The 20,858-nt window shown below is 35.7% G+C and overlaps 1 protein-coding gene across 7 annotated transcripts in view; it reads right to left on the bottom strand.

The window, feature by feature from the left end:
• The window catches only part of TFG (trafficking from ER to golgi regulator), a 37,178-nt gene extending 17,508 nt beyond the window's left edge, over positions 1–19,670 (bottom strand). For 4 of the 7 annotated variants that reach the window (XM_039857015.1, XM_039857014.1, XM_039857016.1 and 1 more), the window contains exons 1-5: positions 19,379–19,613; positions 14,893–15,119; positions 10,087–10,170; positions 4,538–4,684; positions 1,085–1,252 (exon numbers count right to left, since the gene is read on the bottom strand). In XM_039857015.1, coding sequence (XP_039712949.1) covers positions 1,085–1,252; positions 4,538–4,684; positions 10,087–10,170; positions 14,893–15,076 — 583 coding nt within the window. In that variant the 5' untranslated portion in view covers positions 15,077–15,119; positions 19,379–19,613. Of the gene's footprint in view, positions 1–1,084; positions 1,253–4,537; positions 4,685–10,086; positions 10,171–14,892; positions 15,120–19,378 lie in introns of all 7 variants that reach the window. The other 3 variants (XM_039857010.1, XM_039857012.1, XM_039857013.1) reach the window with 3 other exon arrangements.
• Positions 19,671–20,858: the final 1,188 nt, after the last annotated feature.

The following is a 20,858-nucleotide window of genomic DNA, read 5'->3' as shown; positions in this document are numbered from 1 at the left end:
TCTGAGTTCATACATGTTAACTCTCTGCTAAAGCAAAGTAACAAAAAAATGCTCAAAAGAATCTCAAGTCACAATATTAACCATGGTGTTCAGTTTTCAATCAAAAACTATGCAAAAAAACAGGAAAATGTGACCCATTCTCAGGGAAAAATGGCAGGCAAAAGAAACTGACTCCAGATTGGCCCAGATGTTGGCTAAAGCAGATTAACATTTCAAAGCAGCTATTATAAATATTTTTAAAGAATTAAACAAAAATACATTCAATGAATTAAAAGGAATAGTCTTAATAAACGTAAAGATAAGGAATCAACAGCAAAAAAATATATATATAAAAAGAACCAAATGGAAATTCTAAAATTGAAAACATAATAAAAATTCACTAGAAAGGTTCAGCAGGAGATTGGAAATAGCAGAAAGACTCAATGAACTTGAAGAGTTTAACAGAAATCATCTAATATGGAGAAAAAAAGAATGAAGAAAAATGAAGCTCTTAGACCCGTGAGATAATATTAAGTTCTCCAATGTATGTGTAACTGCAGCCCGAGAAGAGAAACAAGCAGAAAAAATGTTGACGACAAAAAATAAAAAAGAAATCAAAGTATAGGTGCTGTTACAAAGTTAAAAACATTTAGACAAAAGCATTCTTTACACTAATGCAATTTAACTAGACAGCTACATTTAATTTAAATTTCTCTAATTTAAGATCAGGAGACTAAGACATCAAATAAAATTTAAGTCCTAAAACAATTATGAAATTTTATAAATTTCATAGATTTTTTAAAAAATAAACTTCCTGATCTCTACTTTTAATAAAATTTACCCAAAACTAACAGCGGTTATTTTACAGAGAGGAAGGTTCTACTGACTGGAATTGGGTATGAGAAAGCTCTCCGGGATGCTGGAAATCATCGACATCTTGATCTAGTTGGTGTTTTGCATACGTGTATACATGTGTAAAATTTATTAAACTGAACATTTAAGATTTATATACCTCACTATACCCCAGTTATCTTTCTATTGAAGAAGGAAAGGGAGGGAAGAAGGAAGAGACAGAATGAAGGATGGGCGGGAAGAACTAACTTACCTGAAACCTGATCATCTGTTAAGCCAAACGCTGACATGACATTTTTATTGATTTCATCTTGGTTTTTTAAAGGATCAAAAGCTGACATACTTGCTGCCATAACCTGAGTAGACTGTTTTCCAGAAGAATCAGAAGTAGCAGTCTTTTCTTCTCTACCATCCACAGCATCTGTAAGGGGGAAAAAAAACTTGTTTCCATTTTATCTGTACTCAATAAAGGCTAACAAAACATAAGATAGAAAAATATGAGTGCATATAGTCTGAAATGTTAAGAATAACTATATCTAAATGCAAAAGTATAGATCATTTTACTTTCTTCATTATACTTGTTTATAAATTTTTAAAATCAGAAAAAAAGGTAAAAAAGAAATACAAGCTAAAAAACAGCTTTTCCAAAAAAAAATTTTATGAACCTCCTTGCCTAAGAATTATTAAATGAAGGAAAAAATACAAGCTCCAGCTTAACAGAAACATTTTAATCTTTATTTTTTATATTCTAGGATCAGATAGATATTGGGCACTAAAGTTTTATTTTGAAAAAGAATATGCTTAAGTAAAGTTATATCAACTTGTATTGTTTTATTTCTACTTGTCTATTGGCCTATTACTAAATTACAAGTAAATCTCAAGCCAATACAGTAAATATACTTTTAACTTGCTATGTCTTCCTTTAAAATACTACTTATTTAAATCTTTACAGATGAAAAGATGTGTCTGGGATTTGCTCAAAATGATATAGGAGGCGCGGAAATGTGTGGGGATACATGACTTGATAATTACTGAAGTTGAATATGGGTTCGTGGGATCTATTACAGTATTATGTCTACTTTCGTATTTGTTTAATTTTTTCATAATAAAATATTTTTAAAAATAGAAAATAAAATTTTAAACATCATAAGCAAGATAAATTTTAAACCATGCTTTTCTTCCAAGGATACTAAGGTACTCGGCAGACATTTATACTATTATCTTGTGAAAGAAAAGAGGTTCAAGAATAACTTACATTTTACAAATAAGAATCTAAAGCCAAGATATAAAAAAAAGGTATCAAAACCAAGTAAAAAGAACACTGCTAACCATTTACTCAATTAACAGACAATTAGCAACTTTTTTCTATTACGAAGCACGTAAATGAACATCAGTTATTAGATCACCTGTGATCAAGACAAAATTGTCTTGTGGGAAAAAATGTACTAAGGGAATATAAGCACACATCGGCTTGTAGCTCTCATTCATTCCTATCATTCCACTGGTTACACTAAATTTCTGAAAGAAAACTCCTATAAACACTCTTTTAAAATAAGTCTACCAGTTATCAATCATCCTCATCAATTTCCTTCCTCTAACTTTAAGGTTACACATCAAGAGCATATCACACCAGCCTTATGTATTATTTCCCCATCACACTTCTACCTTTAATTACCTTCCACGTACTGTGAACTAAACAGGAAACACAATATATGTCCACTAGACTACTAGCTGCTCTATTAGCTGCTAGAGCTACTGCAACAGGTCAATCTAGTATCTATGGTAGCCTACACACCATTTGCCTCGTGGAGGAAACAAGTGTCCAAGAACCACAACAAAGGTAGAGCACTGAAGAGCATTAGGTAGCTGCTTATTTCTGGGTGAGGGCAAGCCACATGGTTCTAAAGAGTATGAAAGCTGACTGTTTTGTGGACCAAACTTTCAGTTTCTGATGTAGCTTTTTTGGCTTATTTTATCCTATTTTTCTTGAGAAAATTAGTGAGTCAGGATATGTTTTAAGAGCTTACAAGCTTAGGAAATATCATACAAGGCAGATGGTCACAAGGAAAATGATCTTACTAAGAACAGGAGTGGAAACAAAAAATAAATTACGACTATCTTTAAAAATGAAGCACTATATGTATTATTCAATTAATTAATTAGAGTAATTAATTAGATTAATTAATTAATTGAATTCAAAAGGACACAATGACTACCTGGACGGACACACACACACACACACACACAGTATGTGATATAATTTCCAAGATGCAAAGAAGAAACCAACTTTAACATCTTTTACACAGGTTGAAAAGTTAACAATAAACCATGAAAACATAGAAATACAAGACTAAAAAAGCAGTATAGTACACAAGAGATAAGTGAGAAGAGAAAGATGGTTTCACCAAAACCAAAAAGCTCATAATTTTATTCCTTAGAGTAGAACATAGGCTACTGTAGGTCATTTCTGCACAGTATTGGCTAGACTTGTTGAATTTTGATCTAAGTTTCATAATACTCTACAGATGCTTGAACCCCCTGAAATTATATGCAAATGTGATGTTAGCATCTGTGAATTCTTCTGGGAAATGGTCAAAAGTTTTCTTTGGATCTTTGACCTAAAATTGGAGCTTTTGTTTAGAGAGAGAGGATTTCGAAAAGGCAATTTACTTTGACCTCATCATAAAGAGGCCAGGAGAATCTCATTATAATACTTCAGCAAATCTCCAATAATGTTCTGAAATAGAGGTGAAACTAGAAATTACTAATCACCAAATATTTACTAAGCATCTACCATTAAAACAGTTCCACGTGTCCAGAGGAAAAAAAGAAAAGAGAAACTGAATAATGCATCTTTAAACTATAGCTAAATTAAACGAAACTCCAAAAATTAAATGAGGCCAAAAACTAAAATATCTCAGAACCTAAAGGTTGCAAGGGATTACACAAAGCCACTTTTCCGCAAAACCATTTGCTCTTATATGCAGTCATCCAGACTCAGTAACAGTTTTAGGCATGTAAAACTTTATATGCAAACACAAAAATTATTTTTAAAACATTTATTTTTACATGAAACATCTAAGAATATTAAAAATTGAGGAAAGCAGTTTTTCTAATCTACTTTCAAGCTACGATACATAAATTTCGGTCTACATTTAAAACTGTATTTGTTCCCATAACTCTATGTAAATTCCAAATCTGTTGATAATCTTGCTTCATCTTAATAGTACATATCACCTATAAAATGGAAAAACATAAATTTTCTTTGCATATAATTTAAAATAGTTTAAGACAAACTTTACAAAACATTTCAATGTACTAAGCTAAAATCATTTGTTACTTGAAACTATTTCATTTATCAACTGAAATCATTTCAATTCCTAAAGTTCACTATTACACTTAAAAGTGTCCAAAAGTCAAAGGGGGTTTGAAAACTGACCTAGGTCACAAACGCAGGAGTCTAAGACCAGATGTAAAAAGGATATTCAGAGAACACTTAAAAATGGGATTCTAAGGCTCTGCCCTCCAGTAGGTCTATAATAAGATCCAGGAATTTGCATAAAATCTCTCAAATATAAATATTAACAGAGGCAAGAATAAGAAAAGATGACACAGAGTGCCGTCCTACTCCTACTGAAGAGGAGTTTGAAAAAATGCAAAAAGATATGAGAAGAATAAATCAGAATAAAATGGATTCACGCTCTACCATTTTCTGGAATACTGGTGGAAGGTCCAGGTTCTCCAGGTGGTTCCAAACTGTCCAATAAGCGGTTCACTTTATTTCGAAGTTCTATCAGTTCTCGACGGAGATATTTCACTTGACTTGATTCAAGGGGTCTTGGCTGGCCATTAACTGAAATAAAAGTATTAATTTGCTTAAAATTAGGAAATGTTTTTGCATATCTTATTGCATATCAATAGAATGATATGCAATAAGATAATTTCTTTAAAAGTGAAAAAAAAATCAAACAAGATACCTACGGATATCGTTTGAATGGTAACTCTTTTAAGGACAGGATACTTTAATGCTAATAATTTACTTTTTGGAAAAAATATTCATCAGTCTTTATTGATGCCAGATATATCACTTATGACCATACTGTTTAAACAAATAAGTTTATTAGAAGAATCCAACTACGGTAAATGAAAATCTACAGAAAGCTTTAATATATTTTAATAGAAATTATGTACCTTCAAAAACTCACTTTAATTCATCCTAGTCTTTATATTCTTGAATTTATACAATAAACATATATTGTATGTATTCTACATATAAATGCTAAGAGACACAACATGACTTATAGGTTTGTTATCCTTCTTGCCTACTTTTGTGATGGCTTAAAAAAAAGCTACCTAGAATAACTGACCTGAAAATCTATTAAAAAAAAATATGCAGAATTCATGAATCCACATCACTGTCATCCTTACTAGTTACAGTTGACTCTTGAAAAACACGAGTTTGCATTACACAAATCCACTTATACAGATTTTTTTCAAAAACCAGTATATGTACTTTCTCTTCCTTATGATTTTCTTAATAACATTGGTCTTTTGCAAGAATACAGTATATATTACATATGACATACAAAATACTGTTTATGTTATCTGTGAGGCTTCTGGTGAATAGGCTACTAGTCAACATTTTAGGGAATCAAAAGGCATATGCAATATGCAGATTTTTGACTGAGAGGTGGGCAGTGGGAGTTGGTAACCCTAACCCTTGTATTGCTCAAGATTCAACTGTACTTCCTATTATCTGAACTCAACTACTTAGTGGGTTTAGAAACATCACGTGTTGTATAATATCCAACTAAAAGTTTAAATTCCCTATTCCATAATTATGTATTTTTATCAGTGAGTTTAACTTCATGACTTCAATGAAATATTTCAAGCACACAAAAGATAAGCTCGTTAAATATACATTTTCATTAAATCTTAGTATTTTTCCATAATAGTTCCTGATCATTAAGAAAATAATACAGACATAATTAAATCTCCCAGCTACCTCTCCTCAAAACCCATCCCCATGCTTCATGATTTAAATTAATTTTTCATCTTTCTATAACAATCTTCCCTCATTAGATTTCACATCTTTTTGTTTTAATTATAAATATTTTAGTTACATTTTATAATCCATTTATATTCGAGTATACAGCAACTGTTCTATGTGATAATTACCCAATATAAGGTTAAGGACTTCTATTCCTGATTTGCTATGACTTTTTAACATGATTAGAGTATGAATGCTTTTTCTTTATAGAGAAGATGGTTCAGTTTTTCTCCTTTAACCCATCATATGAAAAGTGGTACTAATAGATTTTATTTAAACCAATCTCATACTCCTGGAATAAACAACCTTGACAATGGTATATTTTAATACTAACTGCTAAATTTGATTTGTTATTATTTAGTAGTTTGTATCTGTGTTTATAACTGAGATTAGTCTGCATTTTCCTTGGCTGGTTTTCAAGTTAAGGTTATAGTAACCTCATAAAATGAGTTGCTACATATTTCCCCTTTACTTACTCTCTGGAATTTGTATAATTTAGAATCATCTGTTTCTTAAATATTTGGTAGGATAATTGATTTGAATTCTTTAATGTTAATTGAAACAATCAAATTTGCTATTTTTGAAACACTTCCCAAACAAGTCTTTAAATTCACCTAGGAAATTGTCCATGTGGTCTGAGTTTTCAAATTGAAAGTTATTCGCAGTAGTCATAACATAGATTTTTTAAAATTCTACTGTATTTGTAGTTATGCCCCATATCATTTCTAATACTGTTTATTTGTGCTTTTCTTAATTAAAGAGGCTAACTGTATCTTTTCAAAATTGTCGATCCTATCACTTGACTTTCAGTTCATTCTGGGTCTTTATTATTTTAAGTTATTTAAGCTTACTTTGTCTATTTGTATTTAAGGCTATAAAGATCTCTTCAAGTGTAGCTCTAGCACACCCTAAAAACTTCTTATGTAGAAGCCATCACTGTTATTTCTAATTCCCATGATGATTTCTTCTTTGGCTTATTTTAAAAGCATATTTTTATTCTTCAAAAGTATGGAAGTTTGGGTTATCTTTTTGTCCAGTGGTTTCTAATGAGGCCAGAGAATATGATGTCTAGGACATCCTCCTCTGATATTTAATTAGATTTGTTGAAAAACCCATCTATGGTCAACTTTTATAAATGTCCAAATGACTCAAAAAAAAAAAAAAAATCTCATTTCCTGATAGATGCATAAAACCAAGCCTGTTATCTGTTTTAATTTTCATTATCCTTACTAATTTTGAGCCTACTTGATCTATCAGTTTCTAAGAGAAGAGTATTAAAACCTCTCCAATGATTGTGAATTTGTTCATTTTTTCCTTTTCTGTCAATTTTTCCTTAGGGCAAAACTAAAGCTATGATGCTCTGTTCATAATTGTTATATATTCCTAGTGAATTCTTTTCATCATTATAAAATCACTATTACTAATAAAGTTCCACTTAGAGTCTATTCTGTTATTACCAACTAGCTTTGAGTTTGTCTAGTGTATGTTTCCAGCTCTTTACTTTCAAACTTTGCATAATAATCATTTACTGTCTCTTATAAATCATCCAACTAGATTTTAACTCCATTAAGAGTCTGTCTTTTAACTTGTATGCTTAGTCTGTTTACGTGTATCGTGGTTAGTATTTTGTGCTATTTATCAAGCTTTCTCTCTGCTTCTATCCTTCCTTCCTCACTGTTAAGTGCCCTTTGTTTCTTTTCCCTCTACTGGCTATTTCTAGTCTTTCACTCATCACGCTTACATTTTAGACATGCATACTTCAATTTAAAAAATCTAGTTAATTATTATCCTCTTCCCAAACAAGTCTTTAAAATATTTTAATTTCTATCATACCCTCCTGTCTTACATATAATTATTGCTAGGCATTTTTGTCTGACCTTGTTTTTACATTCATTAAAATATAATTGTTTTTTTATAATCAGTGCTCATTTAAATTTATATGTTAATCAATTTATTTGCTCACAATATCTTGCATCTTTCACCATTCTTCTGGATTCAATTTCCTTCTTGCTGAAAAACCACTTTAAAAAAATTCTCTTAAGGGTCTATGAGTGATAAATTCTGTTTGAAATGTTTTTATTTCCCCTTATTCCTGAAGTTTCAGACTACAGAATGCTAGTTTTCTACTTATTTTTTTCTGAACAGTTTGAAGATGTTATTCTACTTTCTTATAGGCTCTATCATTACTATGAAGTCTAACAGTCTAATTGCTTTGTAGGTGATCCGTCTTTCAGGCTACTTTTAAAATTATCTCTTTGTCTTGCATATTTTCCAATTTCATGACAATATGTCCAGTGGAGACTTATTTTTACTTATCTTGCTCAGGACTCACTAAGACTCCTAAATCAGAGGGTTTGTATCTTTTATATAATTTTAAAAAGTTCTTTAGCTATTACCTCCTCACATGTCTCTACTCCTCCATTATTTCCTCTTTTAAAGTCTTAATGGAAATACGCTGGAATTTCTCATTCTCGAATTCTCTCATATTGTTTTTGTACTTTATTCTATAATTTCTTTAGACTACCTTCCAGTTCACTAATTCCCTTCTCAGCTATGACTAAGCTGCTATTCTACCTGCCCACTCTGTATTTCATCTCAATGATAATAGTTTTCACTTCAAAAGTTACCTTAGGCTTTATTTAAAATCTATTCATTCTTTTTTCAATGTGCCATGTCCCTATATTCTTATTTCTTCTTTTATGTTTAATAACTTTTAACACATATTTTATAGATCATTTCTATTAACTCAAGTTCTTGACTAATCCTACTATTAGCTGTATCCATTCTTTCTTGCTTACATGAATTGTTTCATGTTTTTTGAACTCTAAGTTCATCAACAGCATTTTGTCTATGAAAAGCGTATGTGACTGGATTAAGAACATACCCTTCCAGAGATATTTTTGCCATTGTTTCTTGCTATTTTTTAATGGTAGCTGGGCTTAGGAGCTTCCAAACTGTGCGGATAGATTAAATTTAAACCCAATTCACATAAAGAACATGGTTATGAATCCTCGAGGGAGTCTTCGCAAACCCCTGACAGTCCAGAGTATTGAAGTTTCCCATATCAATTCTTTGACTTCTCCTGTATCAGTAGTTTTCTTCCGCAATATTCTTTTAGAGAGTATAGCCCACTGAAGGTCTAGGACTCAAGGTCTATACTACACAAACACCAAATGCCATGTCCTCAGATTATGCAGACTAAACCTTCACCATAACCACCAAAAGCACCCCAAGTCTTGGCTTTTGGTCCTTCAGGCTCTGGTTTTTAATTCCATCTATTTTTGTTCTCTGGACATTTCCTTTACTCTCTTAACAAGCTCAAGCACATAATTCAGAAAATATATTTTTAACAGTTTATCTAGCACGTTGTATCAGAAATGAGTATTTTCAGTTTATCTACTATGCCTAGTAGGTGGCAAATAGCAGTATTTCAGATTCAATATTATAAGAAAAATAACTTTTATTGAAAATTTTTCAAAAGTTTTTATTAGCATGTTAAAGTCTAATTCATATTTACCCATCCTAGATGGATGAAATAGATATAAATTAAATTAACTGACCAAGATAGTATTTCATAGAACTATAAGGTACAGTGACACATAAATTTTTTTAAATGCCAAACAAAACATTCAGAAAAAAATATTCACATTTTACTTTTCACATCATCATACCAGCGCTTTAACTCTGTAATCACTGTCACCTAAGAGTTCTGCCTTGCAAATCTGTTATGATCTATAAGAAAATCTAAAAGATTAAAATTAGTCTTATATTTGTTTTATCAGGACTATCTCTAACCTTTAAGAACTCCTCGAAAAATAATGGCCAAAGTATTAGGCCTATATGTTAAGCCCTGAGGATAAGTAAAAACGTATTACAATAGAGGAGATAATTACAATCTTAAGAAAACTAAACTTGATAAAGGTAGTTTTAGCCCTGCAATTATTTTCAATCCTGAGAACACTTATACAAGTAGTACAGATTACTACTTAGGGTAACTGAGCAGATGGGGAATTCATGTGTACTTTCTATTAATCTTCAAAAAAAAAAAAACCTCTCTACATAAAATTAAAGCTTATTTTAAAAATTCTGATATAGCTGAAAACTTATTACTTAATTCTGAGTCTTTAAAAGGAAAAAAATAGAAAATCTTTAATAAAAAATACAATAAATAAATTAGTAACTTTATTAGACAGTTTACCACTTACCAAATAATGTCAGTTTCAGTATCCTACTACACTGAATTGCAAAGGAAAGGTCAGAACTATCAAAAATTGTTATAAGATCTCCATCTGGGAAAAAAAAAGAAATGAGTTTCAGATTTGCTTCAGTAGTAAACTAGGATATACATTAAATTAAAATCCAAAATCTAGATTGCAGAGAATAATTAGAATATCCCATAAAAACCGTATATAAATATAAAAGGATCTAGGAAAGATGTTTATTTTCAGGAAACGAAATCAATTTTATTACTTTTATGGCAAAGTATTTAACATATCACAAGAAAAGCCAAAACACAGCTAAGATTAATGCATTAAGTCATCTTTTACTAGTCACCAGGAGGAGATTCATGGTAGCACTATCACAAATTACTTGTTTAGACTAAAATCTTTTCACTCCAAAAAATTTAAATATATTTGTCAAAAAGTAAAGTAATAAAGATCCTCAAGGTTCAAATTTTAATTCTAACTACAGTAAAATGCCACTGACACAAATGGAGGGGAAGCCATATTTAATAGTAACTAAAAGGGTTGCAAAATAGATTTTTGCAGAACTACCCAAATGCAGGGGTCCCTAAATCCCGGGCCACTGACTGGTACCAGTCCATGGTCTGTTAAGAACTAGGCCACACAGCAGGAGGTGATTAGCAGACTAGCAAAGCTTCACCTATATTTCCAGCCACTCCCTAGCACTAGCATCACCACCTCAACTCTACCTCAGATCATCAGGCATTAGACTATCATAGAACCAGTCCCTGGTGCCAAAAAGTTTGGGGACCCTTGCCCTAGTGAACGGATAGACAATGGTGTCTTTCAGGTCACTGACCATTTTGATAATAAGATGAAAGCTGCCAACTCATCCCAGAAAAAATATTCGTATATACCAGATTCTGAAATCCCCTAAGTCCCAAGGGTAAAGAATACTACAATTAGCATATCAATTGCCTGTTTCAAAAGCATTCAAAGGGCTTGGGGATAAAAATGTTCTCTAGATAAAGCAAGAACAGAAAAGCAGACAAAGGCAAGGAGTTGGTCAGGGGCCTCTCTGCAGGGTATCCTCATAGACACAGCTGGGTTGGGCTGCGGGGTTTGTCCTGAGAGGCTGCTCTGCTAAACCACTTTCAACATAGATTGGGCAGATTTGGCAATAGTTGGCAATAAAAGCCATAACGAAGGATATTATCATTTTCTTTTCTTTGGTTCTTTATAACCTGACCCATTTCTTATAACAAACATATCTGACATTTAACTTCAGGGATTCTAAATAAAATAAAGTATATATGCAAAAGAAGGATCTTTCTATAACTGCCTTTTTTTCTTTTTTGGATTCCACAACAGAAACAGTATCTCTGATGTAAGTACTTTACCTGAGCCAGCCCAACACAGGTTATGAACACAAACTTGTACAAATCAAAACACTTAAGAATACCACGAAAAACCAATTCAATGTGGTAATTAGATGTGGAGGACAAAGTTTCAACAATGAGGATACCCTAAGTTAGGGGTCCGCAAACTGCAACCAATAGAGAAATCCCTATGTTTAAAGACTGTGAACTAAGAATGGTTTTTACATTTTTAAAAGGCTTTAGAAGGGGCAACCAAAAAGGCATAGATGAGAGAGGCTCTGTTCATTCCTCTGGCAACCAAATCAAAGTTGTGATGGAAACAAGGAGCAGCAGCAAGGAAAAATTGCCTAGGATGAACAAGCCATACAACTAGGGAGAAATCCAAGAAAGCACACTGCAATGGCAGAAGGTAGGACGGGGCGAGAACGCGGGCCACCGAGTCCCGAGCAGCTGAGTGAGACAGCGGCTGCTGCATCAGCAGAAGTCTCTTAAAGGGGCCGCATCTATAAGCAGATTTTTGCGGTGATGGACTTCACTCTGAGCACCAGTGCTGATTAGGCTGCCTACAGTGGGCACCAGGGACTTACAGGGAGGCACTGTCGGAGTGAAGGCTAAGGCGAGACCAACTCTGTACAGAATTGCCAGTGGTATCCATTGTTCCCTGTTGAGCCCTTCCCCCTACCAGTGCATGGACACAATGTCACCATAGCCCTGACGTCATCAAACTGGATAACAGAGGTCGCTCCACCCAGGATTCCCTGAAACCCCACCATCCCCAAGTCGTGGCCCCACCTACGTCACATCCAAGTATATCCTCAGCAAGTCAGGTGCTCCTTTATGAGCAGCACCTAGACTCACACTGGAGGCAGCTGGCCTCACTTTCTGGTGTGGCCTTTTGAGGCACCTATAAGCATATCATCTGTAGATTGCTTGCTGAATCTTAACAGATGGCCCCAAAGGGGTAGACACTTGGGCTAAGTTTGGCCTGCAGCTGAACCCCTCTCAGGACTGTGCCACTGGATACCCACTACACAAAGCCATACTAATAAGACTGGGAAACTTAGGAGCTGTGCTTAGTACATAGAAACAGACACAGAAAGGCAGCCAAATGGGAAGGCAAAGAAGCAGAAACCATGTGAGAAAAGAGAACAGAGATCCAGATATAATGGAGTCAATCTAACAGATGCAGAGTTCAAAGTACTGGTTATAAAGATCCTCCATGAACTTCTGGGAAGTGTAGATAAATTCAGTGAGAACTCCAACAAAGGGATAAAAAAACAAAAATGGAAATTATAAAAAGGAACCAGTCTGAAATGCAGAACATATTATCTGAGATGAGAAGTATATCAAATGGAATAAACAAAGGAAGAAACAGAGTGAATAAGAAAAGGATCGAATGCCCTATCTAGAAGATGTGAAAGCCAAGGACACTCAATCATAATGGCAAGAGATAAGATGCCAAGACTATAAAAATAATTGAAGGAGCATATGGAATACTATTAAGGGTCCAAATATCTGTCTGATCGATGGACCTGAAGAAAATCAAGATGTTGAACAGCTGTTTGAAGAAATAATGATGGAAAACTTCCCTAACCTGGACATAAAACCCCAGGAAGCTCAGAGAATCTCAAAAACCAGGGATCCAAAGAGGCCTACACCAAGACACATCATAATTAAAATGCCAAAGATTAAATACAAAGAAAGAATACTAAAAGTAGCAAGAGAAAAACAGATAGTTATTTATAGGGGAACACCCATAAGAATGGCAGCTGACTTCTCAAGAGACTATGCAAGACAGAAGGGTTTGGCAAAAAATATTCGACAGGATGAAGACCCGGGATCTACAACCAAGAATACTTTATCCAGCAAAGCTATCATTTACAGTTGAAGGACAGATAAAGAGCTTCCTAGACAAAAATAATCTAAAGGAACTTATCACCACCAAGCCAGTATTACAGGAAATGTTGGAGGGACTTCTATAGAAGAAAAAAACATGCATCAAAAACAGGAATAAAGAATGGTAACAACTAAATTCCTATCAATAAGTACCTTAAATGGAAAATAATTAAGTGCTCCAACCAAAAGATAGAGTGGCTGAAAGGATAAGAAAACAAACCTCTACATATGAAAAGGGAGGGGATGGAAAAAGATATTGCTTTGATGGACCTAGAAGATATTTAGGTCAGACAAGGAAAGATAAGTACTATATGATTTCACTTATGTGCAGAATCTAAGGAATAAAAAGAACGAACTAATCAAAAACAGACTCACAATTTCGAGGAGGCTGTGGGAGGCTGGGAGAATGGGTTGAACAGTTAAAGAAGCACAAATTAGTAGCTGATGGATGGTCATGAGGAGGGGAGCATGGCACAGGGAATGCAGTTAGTATGAATACATTGGCTAGGTGGAGGGTCAGGGGAGGGAGGGAGTAATTGGGGGGATTGTTTTACGTACTATATAGATGTCTAACCAATGTACTGTATACTTGGAACTAATTAAAATAAATAATTTTTTTAAAAAGGCTTTAAAGAAAAGATGATGAGACAGAAGCCTTACATGACTTGAAATGCTAAAATGATTTCTTGAGTGTTAAAGGACTGAGATTTTAAAATTTCTCTTATAACAGCTGGCATTACTATAAGCCAACACAGAGAAAGAAGAAGTTGTTTTAGTAAAAAGAAAATTGGGACAGCACAGTATAAGAGATGTTAAGGGATAAGAGTATTTAAAAGGATAGTACAGAGAGCAGTGCTGTGTATAGAGATCAAAGTGAAATAGACTGGAAATAAATTCAGTTGTAAGGACACTGGTAACCACATAAAAGTACAATTTCAGTAGAGAGGCTAACAAAGAAAAAAAATTAAAGAAAAGGAAATAAAGATAGTCTACTACTATAATTCCACTGTGTGTTTAATGAAAGATTTCTCATGTTAAAACCCATCTCCATCAAATAGACTGTAGTCAAATAAGCCTGGGAATATTGTATGCTGTAAACTAATAATATACATCAGCATAAATTCCTCCAATAAACATACACATTTTTCTTTGTTTAAACCAACTTTTCCATATGTAGTTGACCATGAAATCCTTTGTCATTCAATAACTACTGACTCCCCTTTCACTGTGGGAAATATGGTGAAAGTTTGGTTTTAAAAGCAAAAAGGAAACCAAAATTGCATAGGTAGAAGAGGGAAAAAAAAATGCCTATAAAAAAATATATGTAACATCATTCTACTTAAAACCCCTTCTAATGATAAATCACCTATTTTTAACTTATAAAAGAATTATAACTAACTACATAAACATCCCATTAAATAAAAGAAATTGGGCACTCAAATTACCACGGAAGGGAATAGAATTTTTGTTCTGAGATAGTACAAGGAAATATGGGCAAAAGAATACATATAATACTTAGGCTTTTAAAAACTAAGTTTAGAAACACTCTTACCTTCATCTTTATACTTTATTGTAACTTCATCATTACTCAGAAGTTTTCCTCTGAAAACTCGTTGCATCATTAGCACTAATTCATCATAAGTAATATCTTCATTATGAATGGGTATTCGTCGAATATCCTCTCCAAGTTGAGCTTTGATGATTAGCTTCCCACTAAGGTCCAACTGTCCATTCATGGTGGACTCCAGGATGTTATATGTATATAACTCTAGAGAAAGACTGATAAAATGGTTTTGATGATTAAACAGCTATAAAACATAGCTGAAAAGTTGAAAAGCAAAGCTATTATTAGAATCTAAGAAATTCTGACAATCAAAAGAGATTCACTGTTCCAAAGTTACCATATTCATGTTAATATAGTCTGGAGGTAACTTTATTATGTTCATAAGAAAGTTTTGTCTAGTATTATTTCATCTACTTTTTTAACTGCTTATCTGAAATTACCATTTATACTTCTTCTTATGTCTAAAAACAATCTCTTGATCGTCTCTCAAAATCTGTTTCTCCTAGTCTTCACCTGTTAGTGACAATTCTTTCCTTCCAGTTGTTCAAGATTAAAAAAAAAAAAAAACTTCTTTTCCTCACACCTTACAACCATCAAATTGCTAACAAATCTAGTTGCTACTAACTTTAAAGTACCTCTAGAATCCAATCACTTCAGCACTTTCACCTCTATCAGTGTGACATTATCTCTTGCCCGGATTATTGCAAAAGACTCCTAACTGGTTTGCCTGCTAGTTACCTTTGCCCACTTTTAATCTATTCTCAACACGTTAGGCTTATCCTGTTAAAGAAAATCTAGTGTCACCTTGATCAAAATCTTCCAATGAATTTCTATCTCACTACTAACAAAAGCCAGAACAACCAGGTTATGATCTGGCCTCTGGCCCCTGGCTATTTAACCCCATTTCCTACTTCTCTCCCTGGCTACCCTGCCACATACATACTTTCGAGTTCTCCTTCTGAACTCCAACACATCTCAACCCTTCAAACACTTGAGGTATTCATGAATCTGAATTCATTTCATGAATATTACATATAAATGCCCTAATAGTCTTCATATAAATGCTCTGTCCTTCAAACTATTCCTTAAACGAATGTCTCTACACCCCCCACCCTTCTCTGAACAGATTATATTCTAATAAATGGAGCATTAAATACTGATTCTAACACTCTAAGGTCGCTTTATAACAGAGTAGGTTATTTGCTGCTCTCTTTTCCTTCAGCACTTTTCACATTCCTTACATGACTGAGATCCTTCAAATGTTAATTTCTGAGGTTTTCCCTATTTAATCTAAAATGGCTCCCCCAACACTTTCTTACTCTGATTCATTTTTCTTCAAAGCACTTATAATACCAGACACTGAACATTTAATAATTTTTTACTGTTGTTTCCACTAAAAAGTAGGGAAGTAAATGGTTTTGTTCACTGTATTTCCGGAGCCTAGAACAGTGCCTAGCACATGGTAGTCATTCAACAGTCGTTAAATAAAAGGAGAAATACTGGCTTCCAAACTCTATTAGCTTATAACTAAATGCTAACCCTGAAGAGAAATGCAAGTGTGAACACTAAAAGAAGATCTTATGAGTATTTTCTCTAATTTTCCTACTTTGGGAACTTGAGGAGAAAGGACAAATGAGCTTTCAAACAAGACTGTCCACCACTGTTTCTATATATTCCATAACACACCCCTCTGCAGACCTGAGTGGGTGTGTATGATGAGACTGCAACCTTTAAGAAATATGAGTGTCAGAGAACTAACCACTAAATACTAATTTACGACAGAATTCTCCTTACGCGGGTTGTACTTTAATCTTATTTCAGGTTATTCAGTGTAATCACCTTACAGTGACTTTGTAATCCTAAATTCAAAATACTGCTTGAAGTTTTAGTAATTTAAATGGTTAACTGTATAACAATAAAGAACATGCTTGTGATTAGGTAATGTGTTACCATCTCTTGTATATCTCCTTTTCAAGAACAAGCTGAGTATTTCCCTAGCATCAACTCCTTCCTCTTCCCGCCCTAAGCAAATGATCTCTCAGCCTGTTTAAAGTACCCTATAATCTTCTACTGGCCATAGACTGGTTTCAACCTCATGCTTTACTACTGGCAGCTTTCTGTTTTCTCCTCTTAAATTTATTTCACTAACGTTATACTTGGTTTCCATACTTTCCAACAATTATTGTTGTGTATGTGAAAGCACCCCACCTGCCCCCCAACACATCTCAACCCTTCAAACACTGGAGGTATTCATGAATCCAAATTCATTTCATAAATGTTACATATAAATGCCCTAATATTTCTCATATAAATGCCCTATGTCCTTCCAACTATTTCTTAAACAAATGTCTACACCTCCACACCCTCCTTTGAACAGATTATGTTCTATTAAATGAAGCATTAAATACTGAATCTGACACTCTAAGGTCAGTTTATAACAGAGTGGGTTGTGTTCCATGATTTTGATGCTGTGCTTGTCTTAATGTAAAAAAAGAATACTATTTTATTTGCAAATTCTCACAATAGACTTCTCATGAAGACTATGATTAACTGAAAACTTCATACTACCTCTTTACCTGTTAGCCAAACTGGCCCTCTTCATTCAGGAAAAATTTACTCAATACCTACTTGTGCCAAGCTCTGAAGTATAATTACTTCAACAAGATGATGAAGATTCCACCTTGTTTGCCTTGCAGTCTGAGAGTAATAAAGAACTTCAGAAAATCAATGTTACCTTCTACTACCCACAGGTTGTGTAAATCAACAATAATGTAGTTGAGGACCAGGGCTTAAGTTCAGCCAAGTTCAGCCAGATGATACTATCTATTCTCAGCAGCACTAAGAATAAAGCCTGACATAGAGTAGGTAAACACTTTTTTTGTTCTCTGAACAAAAGATGAATGAGGAATAAAAAAGTTCTGATAAAGGAATTGGAAGAAGCATGCTCTACTATCAGGTCAGCTCCTAAGTCAGACCTTCACGATGTACCTTCTTTATGTAGCTAGATGTAACTCCCCAAAGCAGACATATTCCTAGATAAGAGAAATTTCCAGCAAATATTACTAATAGTATGTATGTCCTTTTGACTGTAGGGGGACTATTGCTCACCAATGGATTTGAAAACACTGAATCTCTTTCACTTTGTATCTCCCATGTTAGCCTGCAAATTCACTTATTCCTTGGTGTTTCGCATGGACTGTAAACTCCCTGTGACCAGGAATTCTTTCCAAAGGTGGTCAGTTTATGTAATCATCTCAAGGCATACACAAATATCACAAAATGAGAGGTACCACAGAATTTTCCTTTCCACAGGAAATCTCATCTCCACACTTTTTTATGTAACAGAATTCAAGTCCTCTTTTTCTCTAGCTACTAGTTCCCAGGACTGCTGGTGAGATCTTTACAGCATTTTCTTCTCCCATCTTGTCCTTGCCCCACTCCCTCTAATGTCCAGAAATGACAATTTATGAAATCTTCCAACAGGAACACTGTTCTCGGCACCAGAGAATAAAGTGGCATGCCCAAGGACAAATGACACAGCTTATAAAATCTTCCAACAGGAACTGTTCTCAGCACTAGAGAATAAAGCGACATGCCCAAGGATACCTAGGAAGCCTGCCTCATGAACCAAGATCTAGATCTAGGTTCAGCAGCCAAATCTCCAGCTCCACTAACTCTGTGGGTAGAGCCCCGCTCAAATTCAGAGAGGTGTGATTAATCAACTAACTTCTGTTAATAAAGTCGAAGCAAAAATCAACCCTATTCCAAAGAAAGCAAGGAGCCTCCAATTCTGCCCGACCAAATGCAATATAGTAAGACAGTAAACATTCACACTAGCAGTCTTTCGGCATCATAATCATATCTAAGTTTGGAAGGATCCTTATGATTAAATGACATCGTGCATCTAAAATACTTCGTACAGTGCTTAGCAAACTCGAGAGTTAGCTATCATCCTCTTTACAAAACTGGGTTGGGCCTCCAGACGGCGATGACACAGCCAAGGAACGAGGTTCCTCTTAAGTGACCCCAATCAATTAATTCCCAGAGGCGCAATTCTCCACTCTCTCACCCTTACAATCTCCTCCTGCGGTTAAGCGCTCGACCACTCCCAGGCCTCCCAAATCACCTCTCCTCTCCCTCGGGCAGTTCGACTCCTCGGAGCCAGGCGGAGTAAGCGCGAGAGCACTTGCTGGCCCAAACTCCCCGCAAAGCCTCCTAAGGCCCGCCTTCCAGCCTCCGTAGGTAGCCTGTGGGACCCCTCTCTCCCCCTGTGTTCTCCCCTCCCCCTCTGAATCTTCTCCCTCACGCCAGGCTGCACCCGGCCTCCCTCCTCCCGGCCTCCAGCCCCTTCCCACGGTCTCTCCGTCCCCACCCGCACGGTGCCCGCGGGTTCGAATGAGGCCCTCCCGGCGCTTCCTCGTCTCCCGCCCGCCTTGTCCGAGAGCGGCCGCGCCCCCGTCTCCAGCGGCCGTACCGGCTTGCCGAAGCCGCCGCTGCCGCCTCTCCGCAGGTCTCTGCCAACCCGACTGGTGCAAGGCCGTCGGGCTGTGGGGCGTCGGGAAGAGGCTGCCGTCACGGCCCACTCGGCGGCCCTCCGCAGCTGCCGCACCTAGCTCTTAGGCTCGCGAAGGCCTCAGCCAATCGCACGGACCCACTAAGCCTAGCGAGAGCTCAGGCCCAGTACGTGGCAGGTGGGGGAAGAGGAAGGCGGGAGCAAGAAAAAGAATTTGTCCTTTCGCTCCGCCTCTCAGCGAGCGGGCCAATCCAGGACGCATGCGCAATGGCGGGGACGCGGGGCGGGCGCTGACCCGGCTCTAGCCTGCGTGGGCCGGAGTCTCTGCCTTCTCACTGGGTGACAGTGTGTAGGAAGTGCGAGTTGAACGATGAACGCATGCGTGCGGCGTGACCGGGAACTTCCGGTTTTCCTGAAAGCTTGTACAATATTTCCCGTCTCTCACCCGTGGGCGGGGCATGGTGTGCAGTTCTGGAATCTTTGAGGACAGATTGAGAATGAGCATTTGTCCAAGTTTGCGTTTTGTCGGTTTGTGATCATTGTAATTCTCTTCGTCGTATCTCAAAAAAACTAACCGTTTCCTGCTTTTCTGCTACAAACTCATTCATTCGTTTATGAACGCCTACGCTTTGCCAAGCACTGTGCTGGGAATGAGGATGAATCAGTTTGTGAAGACGGAGTTTCCAGTGGCGTTTACAAGAGGACAAAGCTATGAGTGTGTAAAGGGTAAAGTCTGGGAAGGAAAAGCTGATTACGTATCCTAGAAGCCTCTTTGGAAGATAAGGCATTTGAGTGTGCCCCCAGATACTCTTCCCTTCTCTACCTGAAGTATTTGCGTGTTTAGATAAGGAGTGCTCTAGCTCAGATTGAACCCTACATTTTTGGCGGGGGAGGGTGAAATCTGGGGGTTGGAGGAGTGCTATCTTAAAAGTTGAAAGCAACTTTTGCTAAGAGATTAAGCAAAAAGCGATTCGAATCGACCTTGTCCCCAGTTATTCACCAGATGGCAAGACCTAGAGTAAAGTGAATCGAGGGTGAGAAGTCATTTTGTTTTAGTACTATAAATAGTGTGATCATTTTGCAGTCCTAAGTCTATGAAAAAATTCTATTTGAGAGCGAAATTAGAAGGCTTTTCGCCTCTGAATTTTCCAACGATCTAATGCTTTTTGAGCAATTGCTTGCAGGAATTGAGGAACAGAGGACTATAGAAAGAATGCAAAAAGTTCCTGATTCTCTCCAAAAACTGTTCTTCGTTACTTGTTATTTAGAACTGAATAATCCAGATTTGTTGAAATGAACTTCTGTCCAATAATAGTGTTCTTAGGTCTTCGAGTTGGTTTGAGATTGGATAAAAACACAAATATGGGCAGAGATAAAATATTCCCTGAAGGAAATGAACTATATCAATTTCAATTTTCCTAAAAAGAGGTCAGCTCCTGGG

This window comes from Pteropus medius, unplaced genomic scaffold (assembly GCF_902729225.1).
Source record: "Pteropus medius unplaced genomic scaffold, Ma_sr-lr_union100, whole genome shotgun sequence".
In the NCBI taxonomy this organism is placed as follows: Eukaryota; Metazoa; Chordata; class Mammalia; order Chiroptera; family Pteropodidae; genus Pteropus; species Pteropus medius.
This window is presented reverse-complemented; position numbering and strand designations above follow the sequence as displayed.